Source organism: Drosophila biarmipes, chromosome 3R (genome assembly GCF_025231255.1).
Source record: "Drosophila biarmipes strain raj3 chromosome 3R, RU_DBia_V1.1, whole genome shotgun sequence".
NCBI lineage: Eukaryota > Metazoa > Arthropoda > Insecta > Diptera > Drosophilidae > Drosophila > Drosophila biarmipes.
Window position 1 is genome coordinate 20,665,557 of NC_066616.1, and position 18,821 is coordinate 20,684,377.

The following is an 18,821-nucleotide window of genomic DNA, read 5'->3' on the forward strand; positions in this document are numbered from 1 at the left end:
AAAAGAACGTGATCGAGATAGATAAAGCATATAAATTTGTACAATTCAAGACAGGTGGCTTTGGTTTTTTAAATGTGCTTACTAAGTAATTTCTGTGTAGCTCTGGAATACTGCTAATCTTTCGAAGTTTGGAATATAATATTGGGCAATATTCCTCTCTTTTTCTATAGTTGCCTGGAAATCGCTGCTAATTGCCAGGTCACGTTTTAACAGACCTCTGGTGACCTACAAAGGAGTTGAAGGTAGGGAAGTCAAGGCTAGGAACTGTGTTTTAATGCCATTGCTAAAATTTATAAAAAAAAATCTATTTGATGAAAGAAGGGCTTGTAATTTTGTTTCCTCCAACAAAGCTTCGAGTACCGAGTATTAAAAACAATTAACTCCAAGCTGAGTCGCAGACCCCAAGCAATGTCAACGAATTTATGGCTGATTCTGGGAAACTCACGTTGCCGGCGGCTCCGCTGACTAATATTTCCGACCAGAGCGTTAACGCAGTTTAAAAGCCACTAAAAACGGGTTGGGGGAGATGATGATGGCGATGGCGATGGCGATGGCACGGGGAAATGGAAATGAAAAGGGGCGGCGTGTGTGTGTCAGCGCTTTTCACATTCGTGGTACGTGGTACGGCTGCGAGCAGCCAAGAGGAAAACGCAGCTGTCGTCGGAGTCGCGCTGGAAATTCTTTTCCAGCTTAGAGCAGATCTTAGATTATCCGCAAGCCAAAGTCCGCCCGAATGCATTGCCCATTTCCCAGCTAATTGAAATTCCTGGAAACTAAATCAAATGTCGGATGAAATGCTCCACGCAACTGGTTCTCACTCTCCACGCTCCACTCCCGGATCAGTTAGGATCGCTGGATGATGTGTGTGTGTGGCAGTCGCAGTCTTGGCCCGAATCCCAATCCCCGTCCGAATCACAATCCCAATTCCAATCTCATCTCGCGCCTCATCTTTGGCATGCCAACGGAACATTAACGCGAGATGATATATATATGTGTATCTAAACACTGGGGAGCCAGTGATCTTATCTCTGCTCCATCTCTGCTCTCTAAAAGATGGCCCAGAATCTGCGACTGGGAGCTCTGGCTGCCCGCCTCAAATGCATTCCATTCATTATGATTACTATTAAATTAGGAATTCCCGTTCTTTCGCTGCTCCTTTATTTTCCACTCCATCTTTCGGTTCTGCAGCTCCGCCATCGCCTCAGATGCGAATCATTTTCGCTGGCAGACTGCGCTCAAACGATGGTAATTACTTATGCCGCAGCCCCAGCAACAAAGCCAGCTCCATAGTGGCACGAACTGTGCTCCAAGTTTGCCGAGCAGCCCCATCCCCGCCAAAAAAGATATTAGACAAATGACTTAAGTTAGCGGGGAAATGGTGGATCGTAGAAAATGTATTGCAACAATCGCAGCTAATGCAGCACGTAATAATTCGACACTCAGTGGCGGAATCGTAATAAATTTTGTGGGAATATAAAAACGATGGTATACCGATATTCGGCCTATAAGGCCAGTTCAATTGAGCGGCTTTAGAAAGGCATTTCGATCATGCCAAGGAATTCTTTTAAATAAAAATGAACAATTTAGTGGAGAATTATGTTCCAATTTTTAGCAAACACTGCTTTTCGTTTTAATTTAGTATTCTCTATTAAAAATATAAAAAAAAAACCCAATAGAGTTGCAAAATGAATCTCAGTTTTTCTCGCTGTGCATGAACTGCATATCAGGCTCAATCGATCATCTCCGGTGGCTTCCCCATCTCGCAACTGGGACAGACATTCCTTTTTGGCTAACGAAATGTGCAAAATGCAAATTCACCTCGCCGCGCAGTCAATCATTTCCACTCATCAATCAATCAATCAAATTCGCACCACGCCAGCAGCTGCGGACGCACTTATCGATAGATCACGGCTCCAAACTCTGACATCGATATTCCCCAATTGCACATAAATTGCAACTGTCATTTCCACAGCTTAGAAAAGGAAAAACAAATAGAAACTCCAACTTGGGGATTCTTTGGTTCGTCAGTCGACTTTGATGGAGATCTTGAACCTTAAGTATTAAGGCTGTTGATTCTACCTCCATTTATAAAGAGGTCAATTCTTTTTAATTTATTTGAACTTCAAGCTTTTTCCCATGACTTCTCTTTTCTTTCTTTACATTAAAGTTAAAAAATTTCTCTATTTATTTAAAATTTTGAAAAAGGCGCCATTTATTCTTTTTTACTTATTGAGCACCTAATTTTACATGTATTTTACACAGACCGTGTCTAAAGCGACATCTAACGCTTTCTCTCTACACTAGAAGTAGAGTTGCCAGATCTTTGCAGCTGTGGCGCCCCCAAATCGAGTGTAGCAAACGGACCGCCTAGGTGGCGCCACCGAGAGTGGGCTAACAGAAATTCAAAAACAATTTCAAAAATTTAAATTTAGAATAGTAAGCAAGTAAAAATAGTACATAGTAAATCTGAAAATGTTGCCTGATTATTTTTGAAGTTTCCCTCATAAATTAAAAACACCACACTTGCTCGTTTCCTTCTTATCTCCGTTTATGGCCCCTAATTGACCTTAACCCTCGGCTGCCTGCTGCTCCGTCAATAAATCCCGATTGTGTGTATTTAGGCAGCCTCCCATATGCATCTGTTATCTTGACCGGCTGCTATCGACTCGCCGCTTTGTTTACATCCGCTTGGGTTTATGGGCGAGGCGACAATAATTATCAAGGAAACTCAAGCTGAGTTTTCGAATCACATAGGGGTTCCCGAGCAAACAATTGGGCTGGATTTCGGTCTGGGGCCTGATAAACCCACAGAAGAATTTGTCCCACAAATGCCCGCATTTCGATTGTTTATGTTTTTCAATCAGCGCGGGATTGGAAAATAATTCCGGGAATTAAGTTCCGATAAGGGGGAGCGCAGCCGCAGAAGTGGGGCACCTGCCACAGCCGGTTTTCGTACCCATCTCGTGCGATTCTACAAAGGCATTTGGCGGAACGGAAGAAAGCGTCGATGGGCTGGCTGGCTGGAGAATTGATCGGGAACCTGTTTTGGTATCGTTTCTGGAATGGTCAGACGACCTAGCAGCGCGAACTTCTGATCGCTGATCCCTTGGCAGCGATTTGAGGAAGCCAACGCATCATCTCTCCTTCAAGCGATGGTGCTCCATCATCTCCCGAAGGGGACCACTTGGCACAAATGACGCGGCACAAACGGAGGCTCCTCCCCATTCGCCTCCAATGAGGATGAGGATGAGGATGAGCTGTCAGAGGCCATCGGATGTTGTGTACCGAATACTGTTTGCATGCGAATGCGAATCCCGGCTTCTCCATTTCAGTCAGAGTGTCAAGAGTGAACGAACTTTGGGGGCAAGACTTCTCTCTTGTCATCCTCATAATCATCATCATCAGAGTCATCATCTCCAGTCAATGGACTTGGCTTAAACTTGGAGCGCTGGCCGCTGCAAGTCTCGCTATCTAAACAGCAGCTGTGCCAATGATCTGGCACAAAAGCGGGTCCCAGAAAAGCAACGAATGTGCGCACTACGCACGCCATGTATCTCAGCTTTTAAATAATTTGGAACAAACATTTATACCCCAAAGTATGCAAACATACATATAAATGCACTCCCAAGACAGTGGGCGATCGCTAAATGAGAATTAATTGGCCGCTGAGACACAGTTTCCATTAATTGGATGTCAAAATAACTCGTGTTCAGACTTGGAAGAGTGGGCTATGCATCTTTTGAGATCATTTACATATAGGTTCTCGATAATTCTGGAATTTTCTTTCTATTTCCCTAATAAAAACCCTTCAAAGGACGCCTCACTGTATCCCATAAAGAAATTTATGAATTGTGAACTGGTTGAAGAAGTCAACTTGAACTTATCGCCAGTCGAAGATCGTTTGGCGAGGGGCGTTGTCGGAACTGAAAACAATTTGCATGGCATAACCCAGATTGTGGCCGTTGACTCGATGGATCGCATTTCGCATTTCCAGTTCTTGTGCTGGGCAAAAGATCTCTCAAAGTGATCTCTATGCAACTGGGCCCCGGTTATGGCGAATTATGGCCTGACCAATTAAGCGCAAATTAATTCACTGCCACAAGATCTGCAGAAATCAGCGAATAATAAATGTGTCTGGGGTGTGTCAGAGCCTCGAGAAGTTTCCAGCGAGACAAAAGAATCTTGGAATACAAAAGCCTGCCTCATAAAAATACGAAACAAATAAAACTACAAAGTGGGTGTAATTTTAACATTCCTCACTTCTGCGAGAGAAAGTTCTAGAGGATCCTTGTCTGAAGGGCTTCTGCCCTACCATCATTAATCAAGGAACATGCTAAAACCGAAATTGATTTAATTTGTGCACAAAATCCCGGGGAATTGCAACCCCCGGTTTGCATAGCTGATGGTGGTTGCAATGCTGGTGGGCTGGAGAGACCCTGCAGGCCAAAAGTGGAGTAGCAAATTCACTTTCACAAATCCCAGACGGCTGGGCTGGCTCCTGCTCCAGATCCGCCAGAGGCCTTCGGCTGGTGCAGTTCCAAATGCAGCGTCATGTAAGCCACCCCTGCGAATCCTTGCCTCGATTGCCTTGCTTTTAATCCTTGGGGGATTTCCTTTTATTTCTTTTTGCGCAAACGGGGGTGGCGTCTGTCTGATTTCAAGGTCCAAAAGTCAGGCGACGAGGGCAGTTTTGCATTTTCAGAGCCCACAACGGCATCGGCATGCAGGTGGTAGCGGGTTAATCGCATAATTGAGCAGCCCAGGAGCAGCGGGCGACACACACTCATCAGTGATTCACATCCAGGCGGGCGACTCGTCTCCTCGTCTGGACTGCAACAAAGGAATAACACACCCTGTTCGGGGCTCGCACAAAGAAATCGCCATGGAACGTGTGAAGCCTGCCGATTATCATGGATACCGGGGACACGGGCGAGGAGCACGGAGCAGCACGGCCCACAATGCAAATATGCACAACTTATAAATACATCGCAGCCGAGAGACTCGAGGCTCCTACTCTGTGTGGGAGCAATTCATTTAACCCGAAGAGTCGGAGCAGCTGGCGAGACTGCCAATTGCAACAAAGAGCGCGAGGCTGGAGAGAAAATTGGCCGAAAGGTTTTCCATCAGCGGCGCTGCTGAGTCAGGGATCCGCTTCTCTGGATCCAAGCCAATAAATTCATAACCAAGAGGAGTTGGGGCAGCTACATACACGTACACTTGCGGTCGGCATAATAGCGCAGCTAATTGAACTTGCCCATCCGTCCAATCAGGTTCTTAATTTCACACCCGGAAGATTTCTTTGCATTTAAAATGATAATTCTTCGGAGTACTCTTGCATGGCTAAATTGAAAACAGGGAAGTTTATCAGTTATTTAGTAAATTCCCTTGTTTAAGAGCTCTCTGCTTTTATGGCATAATACTCACATGCTTGTAATCTCTTTAAAACTCGGTGATTATTGTCTTACATGTGTCATTAAAGACCTCTCATTAATCATAAGAGCCTATTAAAAACCCCTTTTACTACGGACTAGTTATAGCTGCTCTGCTATTTTTGTGGCCGCCCCTGTGCCGTCGTCATACAGAGGGCGTTGAGCAAACCCATAATGGTAATCGCCCATGTACAACAACAGCCAGAAGGCAGTTGTCTCGACGCAAACAGATCGTTCTGCAAATGGCAAGCTGATGCAGATAGCTATGCAAAACGGGCAATCCAAACGGCCGGCCTTATAAGGCGGCCAGTGGTCCAAAAGATACAAAGATACACACGCGTTGTTACTTAACAACAATTACCGAAAGTGAGCTCGAGTGCCTGACTTTGTGTGCCCAATTATGGAGGAAATGTTGCCGAAATTGTCACTCGATGATGACTCGACTTCCTTGGCGATGGATAGAAGATCCAAAGACACGTAGAGACCCAGCTGTCTGATCAGTGGAGCGTTTAGCAGACAGCCTTGAGATCCAATCCGATGGGGTTCATGTACTGGAACTGCGGCCAAATAAGGACACCGATGTGACGTAAACAGGGACTTACCTGCAAAGAGAGCAAACAAAAAGTCAGTTAGATAGGGCACAAGTTCTTGTTTCAAACTCCATTAATCACCCATCAATTGGGTCGAGCCTTTTGGGCATGACTCACGGCTGAAAAATGAAGATCTCTCCCCGCTTCACAGGAAACGTGACTCGCTAGGGCTTCCCTAATTTACACAAAACCCATTTATCTGCCAGGCAGGCCCACCCTGACCAACATCAAGAGCCAGGCCAAATGCATTGGGAAAGCGGCCGGGAAATGGAAATGGAACTGCGGCAGATACCGAGGACATGACAGATATGTCCTACTATGGCCTCTGCTGTCGGGGTTGCTTATCGTGGGTTGCATGCGTCAGTGACAGACTAAACTCTAAAACTCCTCCTCAAAACTACACTCGAAAAATTGTGGCTATCTATTAACATATGTATAGGGATAAAAGCAATTTAAAGACAATAATGTGAATATACTATAATTTTTAAAAGATTAGGAATTTTCCTGACATTTAGGATTTTTCTAGAAACAACAGATTCGAAAAGTCTAGTTCTAGACCTTTTCCTATGTTGATACAGAGCCAACTATTTTTAAACATATCTATAAGGTCAGAACTTTGTATGATCTGTAAAAGATATGTTTTACCCAATAAATTCTTAAAGATTGCGACCTTATCCACCTTTTATATAAACATTAACCAAACAAGAACTTTGTCAAGTGTAGATCTAGCACTTTTCCTATGTCGGATTAATGTGGGCCCGTCTGTCTGCATTTTGGGTGCGGCTAGGCTGGCTAGGCTGGCTAGGCTGGCTAGGCTGGCTAGATTGGCTAGGTTGGATAGGCTGCATAGGCTGGCTGCATTCTCCGGCTGTGCGGCTTTCTCTGGAGGTTCTGCCGGGAATTAGACCCATTGACTCATTCCAGGGCTGCGCCCAATCCCAGCCCAAACCCACTGCTGGACAAACTAGTCGCGGCTAGGCAATCAAAATCGACATTTAGTTTTATGGCGAGTCAAACAACAACATGCAATGGGTTCCGTGTCCCGGGTTCAATGCACTTGCCACTCAGCCTCAAACTCCGCTGCAGTGGCTCTTGGCCAGATACACAGGGGCATGGCATGGAGCACACTGGCGGATCGCGTGACTATAGTTAAATATAGTTAAGCACCGAGAGTATGGCACGTGACGATATTGGGCCAGAAAGTATCCCCCACATAATGTGTGTGTGTGGGAATGGGGTTTACCGGGAAAACTACAATTTGGTCAGCATGGGGGCAGCGGTGTGCCCTTAATCACTGGCCACCACTGTGGCGGGGAGCGAAGAAGAAGAAGCAGCAGAAACGAGAACGCCATCGATTTCAATTGCAATTACTCATCTATCGCCGCAATTACCCCTATTATGATGATAAGTGCGAACCGAAACAGCTGCAGGCAGATTTGCGAGTGACTCAAGGAGCCCATTTGGAGCAGAGGAGGCAGTGTTCGTTCGCATTCTTGGCTTCTGCTCCCGTGGAATGCGGAAATCTGGCAAAGGTCAAGAACGGGAGAGCATGGGCACAGAAATAGCTTCTTTGGGGAGTCGGTTCTATAAAGGGAATTTTCTATTTTAGATTAGTTTATTGCTTGCTATCATAAAACACTGCCATAAGAAGATAACTCTATGATGCTCCTTAAATTAATATTGAACCGTGGGAAATGTTCTTTAAATTTACTTATTTAAAAAACAATATCTGTTCTAGTTCCCACTTTAATTGGCTCCAGGCACAGAGATTTGTATATGCTGGATAATTACAGGAAAAAGTAGTTGTATAGAAGAAAAGACTGGAACAACGTGTGCGCTTTATTGATTGTAACTTGATATTTTAAGTAATTGTAGAGCCTGGTGGAAATAATTGCTGAGAATGACCCGTATTACTTTTCATAATAGATCATTTATTGGAGTACTTAAAAAAAGGTAGATTTTTTGAACAAAGATATGGTAAATGGTATCAATGCTTATACTAATTTGAAATTAAAAACATTTTGCAAAGATTTTTTAATTTATTTTTATTTTATATATAATGGTAAGGAGTGACTTAAAAAAAAATTAAAAGGAACCTTTTAAACTTTTTAAAATGCTTTTAATATCTAAAGAAAAGTCAATGGTTGTTGATACATATTCTATAGAACCTATATTGATTGTCTTATTAAATTTTGAAGTAAAAGGACTTTTAAAACTTTAAACAAATCTATTGAATAAATAACCAAGGTGACGTTAAATAGAGTGTTTGACCCATTTCTAAGCTTCGTTTTCCAGAAGACCACATTTTCGACTGCTCCCCGTACTGTTTTCCATCTGTTTTTCGCCTACTGCAGCTATTTTGCTGGTCGGCAGCTCTGCAATGGAGTGATGACCAATTTGAAAACTGGCACAGCGAACGGGCACAAAAACAAGCGCCACCTCGATGGCAGTCATAAGGCGATAGATAGGGGTGCGGTGAGCGGTGCGCGGGGTGGGTCAGGGTTCGAGAGATGTCCATCGGGCGATGGGCCATGCTACCAACTGATATAGAGCCGTATGGGGGGCGGGGGAGGCGCACTGGCACACTTGCTGACACTGCAGTGTGCACTTAACTAGAACCACCACTGTGCAGCACTCACACAGCCGCACGAGCATATGCCCGTGCATGTAGCAGCTACTCAAAATGGTCAATTTTCCCGGCTGCAGCTGAGGCGAAGTCGGGGTTACCGGCTGCCACCAGGCCATATATCAAATATCGGTTGTTAAGGGCGTTTTCGGACGAGTCCATAACAATCAGGAAGTGGAGTTTCCGAATCAAATGGCCATAAAACAATATAATAACAATTCCCGTCGATCCAAAAGAACAGTTAACAGTTACCCATTAAAAGATCAATACACGAATGGCAGGCCAAGGCGGAGGTGAAAAAGGAATTCTGAACGAAAATGAGGAATAGGAGAATAGGCAACGGAACGATAAGAAGAAGGAAGCCAAGAACGGCAATGTTGTTTTTGCAAATCTGCAAGTCCCCACCAACACCACTGCACTCCCCCCACACAGGCACACACACGCGGGTAATTTTCGAAAAAAAATGCCGGCAACTGAAACCACTTACTTGCTGCTGGCCTGGTTGTCGGTGCAATCGAAGTTGGAGATCATCTTGCTGGGCCGCTGACTAACGCTGGTTAACAATCGAGTGGAAAACTGGCACACACACGCAATGAAACACACAAAACGCAGGGAAATGCACGGGAGGACAGATGCGCGGCACGTTCGTACAGTTCGAAAAGCGAGTTGATTTTAAATGTGGTATTTCCGGGGAAGCGAATAAATATTTGGCTCGTCGGCTAGAGCTGGAAATAACATCGGCGATGCATCGATACATCGACTCGGAAATATCGATGTTCAATGTTACCCCTTTACCCATCACTACCCCGCTAGCAAAAGAGCGATATTTCTATCGCCTACTTCACTTCTAAGTCACTTCTGGAAGATAGAAAGACGATGGAACACAGTCTTTCAGAAGTCTCGCCGAAGGCACTCCTGGAAGTGTCGCCGAAGTCACTTCAAGAAGTGCCGGCACATTTCTTCTCAACGATAGTAATTTCCGCGATGCGAATCTTTTAGAAGTCACATAGAAAGTGTCTTCCGCGATAGAAAATGCTTGCAGGTAAGTGAACAAACATAATTTCAGCAAAAGAGAACAAATTTGAGAAATTTTTAATTCTTTTTTAACAGAATAGCTAGTTGAATGTAAATATACGCTTTCTGTTTTGGTTAATGTCCATGCTACGTATATGGATGATGTCTCCGCTATGGAGTGTAATCGTGTAACATCGAAAAACAATTGTTGTTTGCACATCGCTATCGTAACTTTTGTTTACATGTCATAAATTTATAAAAAAAAAAAAAAACTTAATATCCCTACCACCCACTGCTGGCCAGGATGAATGCGTCCAGCTTGCCAGTGGTGCTGATGAAGTGCCGCATCTGCCTGGGCGATTTCGAGGAGGGCACGATGAGTTCCCTGTTTGAGGATTCTGCCGAAGGTGAGGATGCCCTGAACGAGAGGGTTGAGTTTTGCTGCGGAATCAAGGTAGGCTACCAGCAAGAGATGCATCGGCGCCACAAATCATTTATCAATAAACCCCCAGGTCCGCCAGTCCTCTGCGATGCCCGAGAAGGCCTGCAGCAGCTGCACCGAGTTCGTGCAAATGTGGTTCAACTTTCGTCAGATGTGCCTTAACTCGCAGGTCTACTGGGAAACTACTTGCCCGGACTTGGAGAGACCGGAGGCTCTGGCCCAGGCCAGCGATGCTGAGTATATGGAGTACCTCTACCAAACACTGCAGCTCCACTTAAGTCCCGAGAAAAACAGCTCAGAGGAGATTGACCAAGCAGAGGAGCAGGAAGGACAGCTGGAGGATCAGTCCCAGGATCTTATCGACGGAATCATTATAAACGAACCCATTGAAGAGGAAAATGAGCCCATTAAGGAGAACTCGGAACAAGTGTTGATCTCCCACCTAGACTATGTGGATGATCCAGAAATGGAGGAAATCATTGAAGATAAAGGTGAACTTGTCGAGGACTTGAGCCTTCTGAACGACGAGTTCTATGAGATCGACTACGAGCAGGAGGAAATCAACGAAGGAGAGTATCATTCGCTCACTCCCTCGCCCGATTTAAGCACCGAGTCGAATAAACGCCAACTGGGAAGGCCCCGCAAGGCGGTCAATCGCAGGACGGGAAGGCCACGCAAGCCGGACCACGAACTCAAGTTCAAGCGCAGGGAGGCCAAACCCAAGGCAACCAAGGACGACGACCAGTTTATGTGCAATTTGTGCGGCAATGTCTATACCAAGAAATCCGTTTTCACAGCCCACATGGTGACACACACGGAATACAAGCCACACCAGTGCGAGTGAGTAAAATGAGGACTACGTTAATAAGTAATGAAAATGTACCATTGCCTTGCAGAATTTGCACCAAATCGTTTCGACAAATGGGCGAGTTGCGGGCCCACATCCGTCGTCACACGGGCGAGCGTCCCTACAAGTGCATGTACTGCGAGCGGCACTTCTACGACCGAAGCGAACGGGTTCGCCACGAGCGGGTGCACACCAATACGCGGCCTTACGCCTGCCAGGAGTGCGGCAAAACCTTCACGCACACGGCCATCCTCAAGAATCACATGCTAGTGCACTCCGGCGAGAAAAATTACAAGTAAAGCAGATATTTCCATGATATTAACATGTTCCAAATTCTTATAATTTTCGCTTTTCAGCTGCGACGTATGCTCCAAGTCCTTTACGCTGCTGCACCAGCTGAAGGCCCACCTGCTGACGCTCACACATCGCACCAAAATGGAGCAAGCTGTTTCCAGAGCCGCGGAGTTCATGCAAAGCTAATGCGCCACAATAGTTTTCCCAGTAGGCTAGAGAAAGACAAAGGAAAAACACGTTTATCATTTTTATTTATTAGCTATTCCATCAGTTCGCTATACTCCATAGCCATCGATACGCCCATGAGGTGCGTATGCGTCTTCTCGTGCGCCAAGAGCTGGTGCTTCAGGCGGAAGTCCTTGTCGCAGATGAGGCACTTGTGCGGCTTATCCGACGAGTGGAGGAGGTAGTGGGCCTTGCGGGAGGTGGACAGCGAAAAGCTCTTTCCGCAAATGTTGCAGGCGTAGGGTTTCTCATTCGTGTGCATCCTGCAATTAAGAGAATACAAATTAAAAAATACCAAAAAGGTTTCTTGGTTATTATAAACAAAATTAAATTTTAAATAAATCAAAATATCATACCGTTCGTGCTTGCGATGAGTGCTGGAATCGGCAAATCGCCGCTGGCAGTGGTTACATTTGTAGGGTTTTTCGCCCGTGTGGGTCCGCATGTGTGTTTTCAGGTTGCAGGCAGCTCTGAAGGACTTTTGACAAACCCTAAAGCCACAGTTTATCTGGTTAAAAATCGTTGTCATGAATATGATTGAATACAGGATACTCACTCGCACTCGTGGGCTTTTTCCCGGCGATGCAACTGCATGTGCACATTAAGTTGAGATATGCGAGGGTAGGTGTTGCTGCAGATCCTGCATCTGAACTTGTCCGGCACGCAAGCCACGCCCAGATCCACCTCGTACTCGAGGGTTGCCTCCGACTTTTGGGACTCCTCACTGGTCTCCTGAAGGCTGTCTAGAACCACGGCGCCTTCCTGTGAAAATGTCTCTAACTCGTCGTCGTTTTCTTCCGTGTCCCAATCGCCGATGGTGTAGTCTCCCTGCATAGAGTTTCCTTCTCTTTCCGCAGTGACATCTAGAACGTACACGAAATCTGATGGCTCCTCTTGGGATAAAGATTTCTTAATGGGTACAAAATCTACAGGTTCCTCCTTCGCTTCCTTTTCCTGGGGTTTCTCAGGGCTCCCCTCAGTCTTTGGGATTATGGGCTTTTCTTCTATGAGTCTCCCTGTAATGTTCTGCTTTCTGGCACGCTTTTTCTGCCCAGCTGGCGGATCCTTGTCCTCAGGGGTATGAAAAGAGGCTGCCGAGGACATTGTTTGGCGGACGAGCGTCCTGAGGTGCTCGTCGGATCGTTTGCACTCACTGAGGAAGCGATCTACCTCCTCCAGCCTGTCCAAGCAATCCCAGCATATCTGATCAGGCAATCCATCCCCGGGCTGCACCTGGCAGAGGATTATTAAACGATAAAATGATCTAGCAACCGAACTGAAATTACAGTGCACTCACTTCCAAGCCAGCATATGAGGCCAGCAGTTTCTGGGCATTAGATTCGAAGAGGGACTGCAGTTCGCTTCCCTTCTTTCGGCAAGTGCGGCACATGCTCCACTTTATGCTGATTTCCATAGTTATTTCAGAAATTCCCCATTTGCGTCAAATACCGATTCAAACGACAGATTCCAGAGCTGTGCAGGGTTGTCAAGCTCTGAGCGATAGCGGTCAACTATCGTTCGTATATATATATATCGATTTTTTAATGTTTTAATCAATTCGAAATGTATGTGTATATATTAAAAAGGTATTCATTTGAAAAAAAAATAATAATTTTGTATTTAACTCTTGAATAAATATTATTTAATATTTAGTAATATTTTTATTTAATGATAAATGTATTCCCCAGTCAACAATCGATATGCCGATAGGAAGGTCGATAGCCACCCCACTTTTTGCGCATCTGACAACCCTGGGAAAAGTTCCAAGACGCTGTCCTGTTAATTTCAGAATTGCAACCATACGGACGGCCAGGACGAGCGAAATCATGCCCGAGTACATGCTGTGCAGGATCTGCTTGACGGAGGACATCAACTCGGATGCGATGGCGCCCCTGTTCGACGACGAGGACGCCCAGTGCCGGGAGCTGGTGCGCAAGATCGAGGAAGTGGGCAGCATCAAGGTACATGTGGATGTGGAGCCACCTGCTAAGCAAACTCCGCGGCTAATCCCGCTCTGACTTTTCCAGCTGGTGCCGCTACAGAACATCCCGAGCATGCTGTGCTACAGCTGCGTGGAGCGGCTGACCAGTGCCCACAAGTTCCGGGAGCTGTGCCAGGAGAGCGAGCGGACGTTTGCCACCAATGTGGTCAAGGTGAGTGTGCAACCTACTGAACACCTATCCAACTCAATATGAGTATTACGCTTGACAGGCGGAGATGAAGTCGGAGCCCACGGACGAGGTGGCACACATAGTGGCGGACCACATCGAGTACATTTACGAGTCGGCCACCGACTACATTGACGGCGTCGAGGAGGACATCGAGATGGAGCACATGATGGAGGAGCGCCTGGAGGACGCCGCTGCAGAAACGTCCGAGTCCTTCGAGATTAACACAGTGGTGGACGACCTCGACGACAACGACCTGCTGGTGCCCAATAGCACCGATAGCGACTACCAGCCCAGCGAGCGCTGCCGCAAGCCCAAGGTGCGCAAGACCCGGTTAAGCAAACGCGGACGTGGTCGACCCCGCGTCTCAGGCTCTGGCTCGGGACATCGACGTAGCCTTAGCGGAGAGCGGCCTACTGTGCAATCAAGCTGCAAGTCCTCGCCCGAGGAGTCCTCGACAAACATCATGTGCGAGATTTGTGGCAACATCTACTCCAAGCGGGCGGCCCTCAACATCCATATGCGCCGTCACATGGCCGACAAGCCGTTCGAATGCGAGTGAGTAGACAAAAAAGGTTACTGACTGTAATATAATAACTATGCAAATGCTCATCCCCTACAGAATCTGTGGCAAAACCTTCGCGGGTCCATCCGAGCTGAATCGTCATATCCGCGTGCACACGGGCGAGAAACCCTTTACCTGCAAATTCTGCAACCGCTCGTTTGCGGACCGCAGCTCCAACATTCGTCATGAAAGGTAAAGGCTTTCACTCTTCGGGAGGATTTCATTAACCACTTTAATGGTTCCCCTTTCAGAACCCACACGAACGAGCGACCCTTCACTTGTTCCACCTGCGGCAAGGCCTTTTCATACTCCAATGTGCTAAAGAACCACATGCTCACCCACACGGGCGAGAAACCTTTCCTGTAGGATCTATCATTAAATTTCCACTATATTAAATTATATTAATTGAATAATTTTTTAGTTGCCGCCCCTGTAACAAGACCTTCTCCCGCAAGCACCAGCTGGAGCAGCACATCGGCACGATGACCCACCAACAGACTGTTAGGAACCACCAGAGTAACGAACCGATGCGGCACTCAGAGATTTACTAGTCCTAGAACCTGCGATTAACGTTTTCATAGTTTAATGTGTATTTTAAATCTAAATAGAGATTGTATAATAAAGAGAGTACAAATGGTCCGAGCCGGATGTGAAGAACTAGGATTCCTTGGAATGTTACTGGGGAAATATTACTTTGAACAAGGAAAAACCCATTTTTAAACGCACATTAATATGTTTATTAAAATTTGCAGTTTCGCAAAATATTCTTGGGGTGTTTTATATTCCATAAACGGCATAATAATTTAATAAATAGTGTTTTAATTTTACATTTTTTTCAGTACACATTCGATAATACATGGTATATATTTTAAAAGATTACAAATATCTTGTCTTCAAAAATTCGTAGTCTGTAAACTATTGTGAGACATTCAAAGCTGCAGCTTGGCCAAAAATCTTTAATAACGAGACTCAATAGCAGTATTCACACCAATAAATTCCATATAAAGATAAATTTTGAATGACACCGGATTACGTATATAAGGTTAAATATTTTTGTGTTTTAATTGAAGACCCAATTCTGACATTTTGTGCAAGGCGGTCTGGATGCAGTTCTTTTACATTCTTATAAAATCTAGAATTTGACAAAAAATCGACTGTTTTCCACATCAATAAATGCCATTTATCAATGGATTAGGAATGGCACTGGCTTTAGTATACTTGTAACACTCAGATCGTTGTCTTAAAAGGACACAGACTAATGGTATAATGTTAAGTTTTGAACTCAATTAGTTTCTTACCAATAGATATCAGAAAGGAGCTATAATATGTTTAGTTTTTGAACTCAAATAGTTTCTTACCAAAAGATAATATCAAAAAAGTCTTTAACATAATGACTAGGTAGGTGATTACACTTAAAAGAGGGCAGCTTCCTGAGCTGCCGCCGCCTCCTCTGCTTTTTCCTTATGAATACTGGTAGACAGGTGGGTCCTTAGATGGGAGATCCGCTGGAAGTGCTTCTGACAAACGTAGCAACTGCAAAATCGAAGGGTGTGGAAATACAATGTAAAATGTGCGTGGGGGGAAGCTCAAATCGAAATGCCCACTAGTGCTTCCGTACGGCGACGTGGGTCATCTTGTGCTTGCTGAGACATCCGGCGCTCACGAAGCTCTTCTCGCAGATGTCACACTTGAAGCGGCGCTCGTTGCGGTGGCGACGATGGTGCTCCTGCCGGGAGCTGGTGTCGGAGAACCGACGTGGACAGTAGATGCACACGTAGGGCTGCTCGCCAGTGTGGCTACGGGTGTGGCGCGTGAGTTCCTTCCGAGTGGCAAAGCTTTTTCCGCAATCCCTGAGGGGAAAAGGTATTTTATCTGGGTGGCATACTTATATTGAAGATCCCCTACCCAAAATCGCAGTGGAAATCCTTGATGCCCGTGTGCCTGAGCTTGTGCTCCAGAAAGTTAGTCCTGTTGTTGATGGATTTGCCGCAATCATCGCAGACAAATGGACCAGTATTACCAACTGGTTTCTTGCAGCTTATTGGCACCTTGACTGGTGGTGCGACGGTAATCTTTGGTAGATTTTTGACTTCCGGAGTCAAAATGGCTTCGTCCAGCTCAAGCTCAATCTGGTCATCATCAATATCTTCATGTGAAATCGGTTCGTTTGCGAGTTCCTTGCCGGTGGACTCATTCCTCTCCTGGTTCTGCTTCTCGGAAATGATGCAGCGCTGGCGGAACTTGATGGCTGCCTGCAGATCGCCCAGGCAAACCAAGCACATGTTGTTGGATCGCTCTTTCTTGCAGCATAGCTGGGGATTATAAATAGCAAAATTATGTACATATGTGCCTTGATTATTAGGTATATACATTTAGCCCCTACCTCGACTCCAGTTATGGAAAGAATTTGGCGAATAAGATGACTATTTCCCGGGTCAAAAAGGTTGATTGGAGCATCGATTCCAGAGCAAATGCGGCAGCTTAAAACGCGCATATCTTATTTTTGCCAATTTTTCGAAAAGTTGCTTATTGTTTACTTCGTTGCCAATCTGTACAGGGTGCCCTGTGCCAATCACTATCACTGGAACCATGACCGTTGGCTAAAGCTTTTGTGAGGGGATCAACTCAACTCAACCCATTTTTAAACTTTTATTTCATTTATTGTCAATCATAAAACCGTGCCCTTTCTTCTTTTTTTTTGATGTGCCGATTTTGCATTTAGATTTTCCCGCTTTTAAACCCCTTCTACAGCCATGACCCCGCCTCAGTTATCGTTATCGGCGATAACAAAACAGCTGTTCCGCATAAATATATGTAGCTGATGCGTTTTTGTTTGGATTGCCAAATTGTTTATATTCGCGTTAACTTGAATTAAACTTAAATTTGCTACGTTTTCTGTAAAAATAATGACGCTCCAGTGCCGGACCTGCTCGAGCGTCATCTACAACACAAAGGCCAAGAATCTCTTCCACATCGAGAACGCCAAGATGCTGCTAAACATCAGTCTCATATGTGGCGCCATGGTAAAATCCTGTTTCAACTTCCTTTCATCGCGAATTCTGTCAAATATCCTTAAATTTCAGCTCCAAAATGATCCAGATTTGCCCAGTTGCATATGCGCCTGCTGTATACTCGACTTAAACCAGGCAATTGTGTTCCGAGAGCGCTGCATCCAAACACAGGAGGATCTCCTCGAGCAATTGTCCAATCGGGAACAGGAGGTCCAAGAACCCGCCACAGATCCTGAGGAGGAGAAAGATGTAGAAATTAAGGAAGAGGTCGATGTGGGCAAGTTGGTATTGCCTTTGCCACCCGACGAGTTGGACGATCCGTTCGAGGAAGTCGAAGAGTACGAATACTTTGAAGATTTTCAAGATGTTGATGGGCTTGTGGAGGCCAATGACGTCGAGGTGGGCGAAGAGGTGGCTCACGATGCTGATTCCCTGATTTCAAGTGTGCAGAAGGAGTTCGAGAGCATTTACAACGACGAAAGTGTGGACGACAACAACGAGTTCGACGAGGATCCCACCAACTGCGATGAGCTGGAGGACGAAAGTGACGGATTCTCTCAAGATTCAACACAGCCCAAGCCAAAGCGTAGGCGGGGTAGCTCCAAAGTAAGTGGGGTCAGCACGGATACGCCGTCTACACCACCCAAGCGGAAAAAGCAGTACGTCACATGGAAGAACCTGACCGCGGATCAGATGATTGAGCGGAAACGGCAGCAGCGAAAGCGCGACTGCGTTTGTGAACAATGCGGCCGACACTTCACCGACCAGAGCAACTTTAAAATGCACATGCTCCGGCACACGGGCATGAAGAACTTCGCCTGCCAGGAGTGCGGAAAGCGGTTCTACACCGATCATCTCATGTCCCTGCACCAAAGGATCGTCCACCAGGGCGAGAAGCCCTACGCCTGCCGGTTCTGCACAAAGTCCTTTCACAACAGCACCACACGCGTCATTCACGAAAGGTAAGTGCAATTATCCGACGAATAAAAGGGCACTAGCAAAGCTATAACAATTGAAAATCCATTCCAGAGGTCACACCAATGCTAAACCATATACCTGCCATCATTGCGACAAGAGCTTTAGCTCGGCCTCCGGACGCAAGCGGCACGAACTGATTCACACAGGTGTGCGGGCCTTTTCGTACGTATTCTTAATATATTTTGGGACTCAGGAAGCTAACACATTTCCATTTGCAGCTGCACCATCTGCGAACAAACTTTCCAGCGCAACACTCACCTGAAGGCCCATCTGCAGTCAAAGTTCCACATTGTAAAGGCGAGAGTCCATGAAGAACAACAGGCGCAAGAATAAACGTATGTTCCGCCTGAAAGTGCTGTAAATATAGGTTCTTACAAAGTAATTCCGAAATATTTCTTTAATTTGGGATTTGAATAACGATATCAACTGCCGCTTGCCTACCGAAATATCGATGGCTGTGCCGATAAGTTTTCGAGGTGGCAACGCTTCGTGTTTAAAATTTCCTAAAAAAAGAGTTTTTTCATTAATTTTTTGAGGCTTTATAAGTGATTTCATAAGTACTTCTGAAAAGGTAAGTAAAAACCCAAAAGGTATACTCTTTTTATTTTAATTATATTTTTTAAGCGACTGCG

General features: G+C 45.5%; 6 protein-coding genes and 1 long non-coding RNA gene across 13 annotated transcripts in view; 3 read left to right on the forward strand and 4 right to left on the reverse strand.

Moving 5' to 3' along the window:
• LOC108026249 (microtubule-associated protein Jupiter) overlaps positions 1-9,340 on the reverse strand; it is a 31,853-nt gene extending 22,513 nt beyond the window's left edge. The window contains exon 1 of one of the 5 annotated variants that reach the window (XM_017097095.3): positions 9,133-9,340. In XM_017097095.3, the coding sequence (XP_016952584.1) occupies positions 9,133-9,176 (44 nt within the window). In that variant the 5' untranslated portion in view covers positions 9,177-9,340. The remainder of the gene's footprint in view (positions 1-9,132) is intronic. The other 4 variants (XM_050888343.1, XM_017097100.3, XM_017097102.3 and 1 more) reach the window with 4 other exon arrangements.
• Positions 4,332-6,536, reverse strand: LOC127011496 (uncharacterized). Of its 2 annotated transcripts, none has more exons than XR_007764478.1 (3): positions 6,137-6,536; positions 5,425-6,031; positions 4,332-5,340 (listed from the first exon to the last, which is right to left on the reverse strand). It is a non-coding gene; the product is annotated as an uncharacterized LOC127011496 (long non-coding RNA). The 2 variants fall into 2 exon arrangements; XR_007764479.1 differs by having other exon boundaries at positions 6,101-6,536.
• Positions 9,341-9,820: 480 nt separating the features above from the next.
• On the forward strand, positions 9,821-11,827 carry LOC108026251 (zinc finger and SCAN domain-containing protein 31). 2 transcript variants are annotated; one of them, XM_017097104.3, is made up of 5 exons: positions 9,821-10,113; positions 10,172-10,941; positions 10,998-11,243; positions 11,305-11,449; positions 11,502-11,827. In XM_017097104.3, the coding sequence occupies exons 1-4, from the start codon at positions 9,964-9,966 to the stop codon at positions 11,426-11,428; spliced, it is 1,290 nt and encodes a 429-aa protein (XP_016952593.1). In that variant the 5' UTR covers positions 9,821-9,963; the 3' UTR covers positions 11,429-11,449; positions 11,502-11,827. The 2 variants fall into 2 exon arrangements, with proteins under 2 accessions (XP_016952593.1, XP_050744299.1); XM_050888342.1 differs by having other exon boundaries at positions 9,823-10,113; positions 11,305-11,827.
• Positions 11,477-12,932, reverse strand: LOC108026248 (putative zinc finger and SCAN domain-containing protein 5D). Its single transcript, XM_017097091.2, has 4 exons — positions 12,765-12,932; positions 12,024-12,700; positions 11,824-11,958; positions 11,477-11,730 (listed from the first exon to the last, which is right to left on the reverse strand). The coding sequence occupies exons 1-4, from the start codon at positions 12,879-12,881 to the stop codon at positions 11,502-11,504; spliced, it is 1,158 nt and encodes a 385-aa protein (XP_016952580.1). The 5' UTR covers positions 12,882-12,932; the 3' UTR covers positions 11,477-11,501.
• A 267-nt stretch (positions 12,933-13,199) lies between these two features.
• On the forward strand, positions 13,200-14,860 carry LOC108026030 (zinc finger protein 436). Its single transcript, XM_017096722.3, has 6 exons — positions 13,200-13,428; positions 13,495-13,620; positions 13,679-14,193; positions 14,258-14,392; positions 14,452-14,562; positions 14,622-14,860. Exons 1-6 carry the CDS (start codon positions 13,294-13,296, stop codon positions 14,749-14,751), a joined length of 1,152 nt encoding a protein of 383 aa, XP_016952211.1. The 5' UTR covers positions 13,200-13,293; the 3' UTR covers positions 14,752-14,860.
• Positions 14,861-15,238: 378 nt separating this feature from the next.
• LOC108026027 (zinc finger protein with KRAB and SCAN domains 3) lies at positions 15,239-16,752 on the reverse strand. Its single transcript, XM_017096718.2, has 4 exons — positions 16,584-16,752; positions 16,106-16,512; positions 15,805-16,050; positions 15,239-15,733 (listed from the first exon to the last, which is right to left on the reverse strand). Exons 1-4 carry the CDS (start codon positions 16,692-16,694, stop codon positions 15,613-15,615), a joined length of 885 nt encoding a protein of 294 aa, XP_016952207.1. The 5' UTR covers positions 16,695-16,752; the 3' UTR covers positions 15,239-15,612.
• A 256-nt stretch (positions 16,753-17,008) lies between these two features.
• On the forward strand, positions 17,009-18,571 carry LOC108026041 (transcription factor Ouib). The gene is made up of 4 exons (XM_017096735.3): positions 17,009-17,223; positions 17,284-18,173; positions 18,241-18,351; positions 18,408-18,571. The coding sequence occupies exons 1-4, from the start codon at positions 17,107-17,109 to the stop codon at positions 18,520-18,522; spliced, it is 1,233 nt and encodes a 410-aa protein (XP_016952224.1). The 5' UTR covers positions 17,009-17,106; the 3' UTR covers positions 18,523-18,571.
• Positions 18,572-18,821: the final 250 nt, after the last annotated feature.

Excerpts from the sequence above, each read along its gene's own strand:
- LOC108026030 (XM_017096722.3), top strand. The coding sequence starts at position 13,294 with ATGCCCGAGTACATGCTGTGCAGGATCTGCTTGACGGAGGACATCAAC. Across the intron at positions 13,429-13,494 it reads AGGAAGTGGGCAGCATCAAG|CTGGTGCCGCTACAGAACAT; the intron begins GTACATGTGGAT and ends TGACTTTTCCAG. Across the intron at positions 14,393-14,451 it reads TCCAACATTCGTCATGAAAG|AACCCACACGAACGAGCGAC; the intron begins GTAAAGGCTTTC and ends TTCCCCTTTCAG.
- LOC108026248 (XM_017097091.2), bottom strand. The coding sequence starts at position 12,881 with ATGGAAATCAGCATAAAGTGGAGCATGTGCCGCACTTGCCGAAAGAAG. Across the intron at positions 12,701-12,764 it reads CCTCATATGCTGGCTTGGAA|GTGCAGCCCGGGGATGGATT; the intron begins GTGAGTGCACTG and ends ATCCTCTGCCAG. Across the intron at positions 11,959-12,023 it reads GAAAAAGCCCACGAGTGCGA|GGTTTGTCAAAAGTCCTTCA; the intron begins GTGAGTATCCTG and ends CTGTGGCTTTAG.
- LOC108026041 (XM_017096735.3), top strand. The coding sequence starts at position 17,107 with ATGACGCTCCAGTGCCGGACCTGCTCGAGCGTCATCTACAACACAAAG. Across the intron at positions 18,174-18,240 it reads ACACGCGTCATTCACGAAAG|AGGTCACACCAATGCTAAAC; the intron begins GTAAGTGCAATT and ends AATCCATTCCAG. Across the intron at positions 18,352-18,407 it reads ACAGGTGTGCGGGCCTTTTC|CTGCACCATCTGCGAACAAA; the intron begins GTACGTATTCTT and ends TTCCATTTGCAG.
- LOC108026027 (XM_017096718.2), bottom strand. The coding sequence starts at position 16,694 with ATGCGCGTTTTAAGCTGCCGCATTTGCTCTGGAATCGATGCTCCAATC. Across the intron at positions 16,513-16,583 it reads TTTCCATAACTGGAGTCGAG|CTATGCTGCAAGAAAGAGCG; the intron begins GTAGGGGCTAAA and ends TATAATCCCCAG. Across the intron at positions 16,051-16,105 it reads GATTTCCACTGCGATTTTGG|GGATTGCGGAAAAAGCTTTG; the intron begins GTAGGGGATCTT and ends TTTTCCCCTCAG.
- LOC108026251 (XM_017097104.3), top strand. The coding sequence starts at position 9,964 with ATGAATGCGTCCAGCTTGCCAGTGGTGCTGATGAAGTGCCGCATCTGC. Across the intron at positions 10,114-10,171 it reads AGTTTTGCTGCGGAATCAAG|GTCCGCCAGTCCTCTGCGAT; the intron begins GTAGGCTACCAG and ends ATAAACCCCCAG. Across the intron at positions 10,942-10,997 it reads TACAAGCCACACCAGTGCGA|AATTTGCACCAAATCGTTTC; the intron begins GTGAGTAAAATG and ends ATTGCCTTGCAG.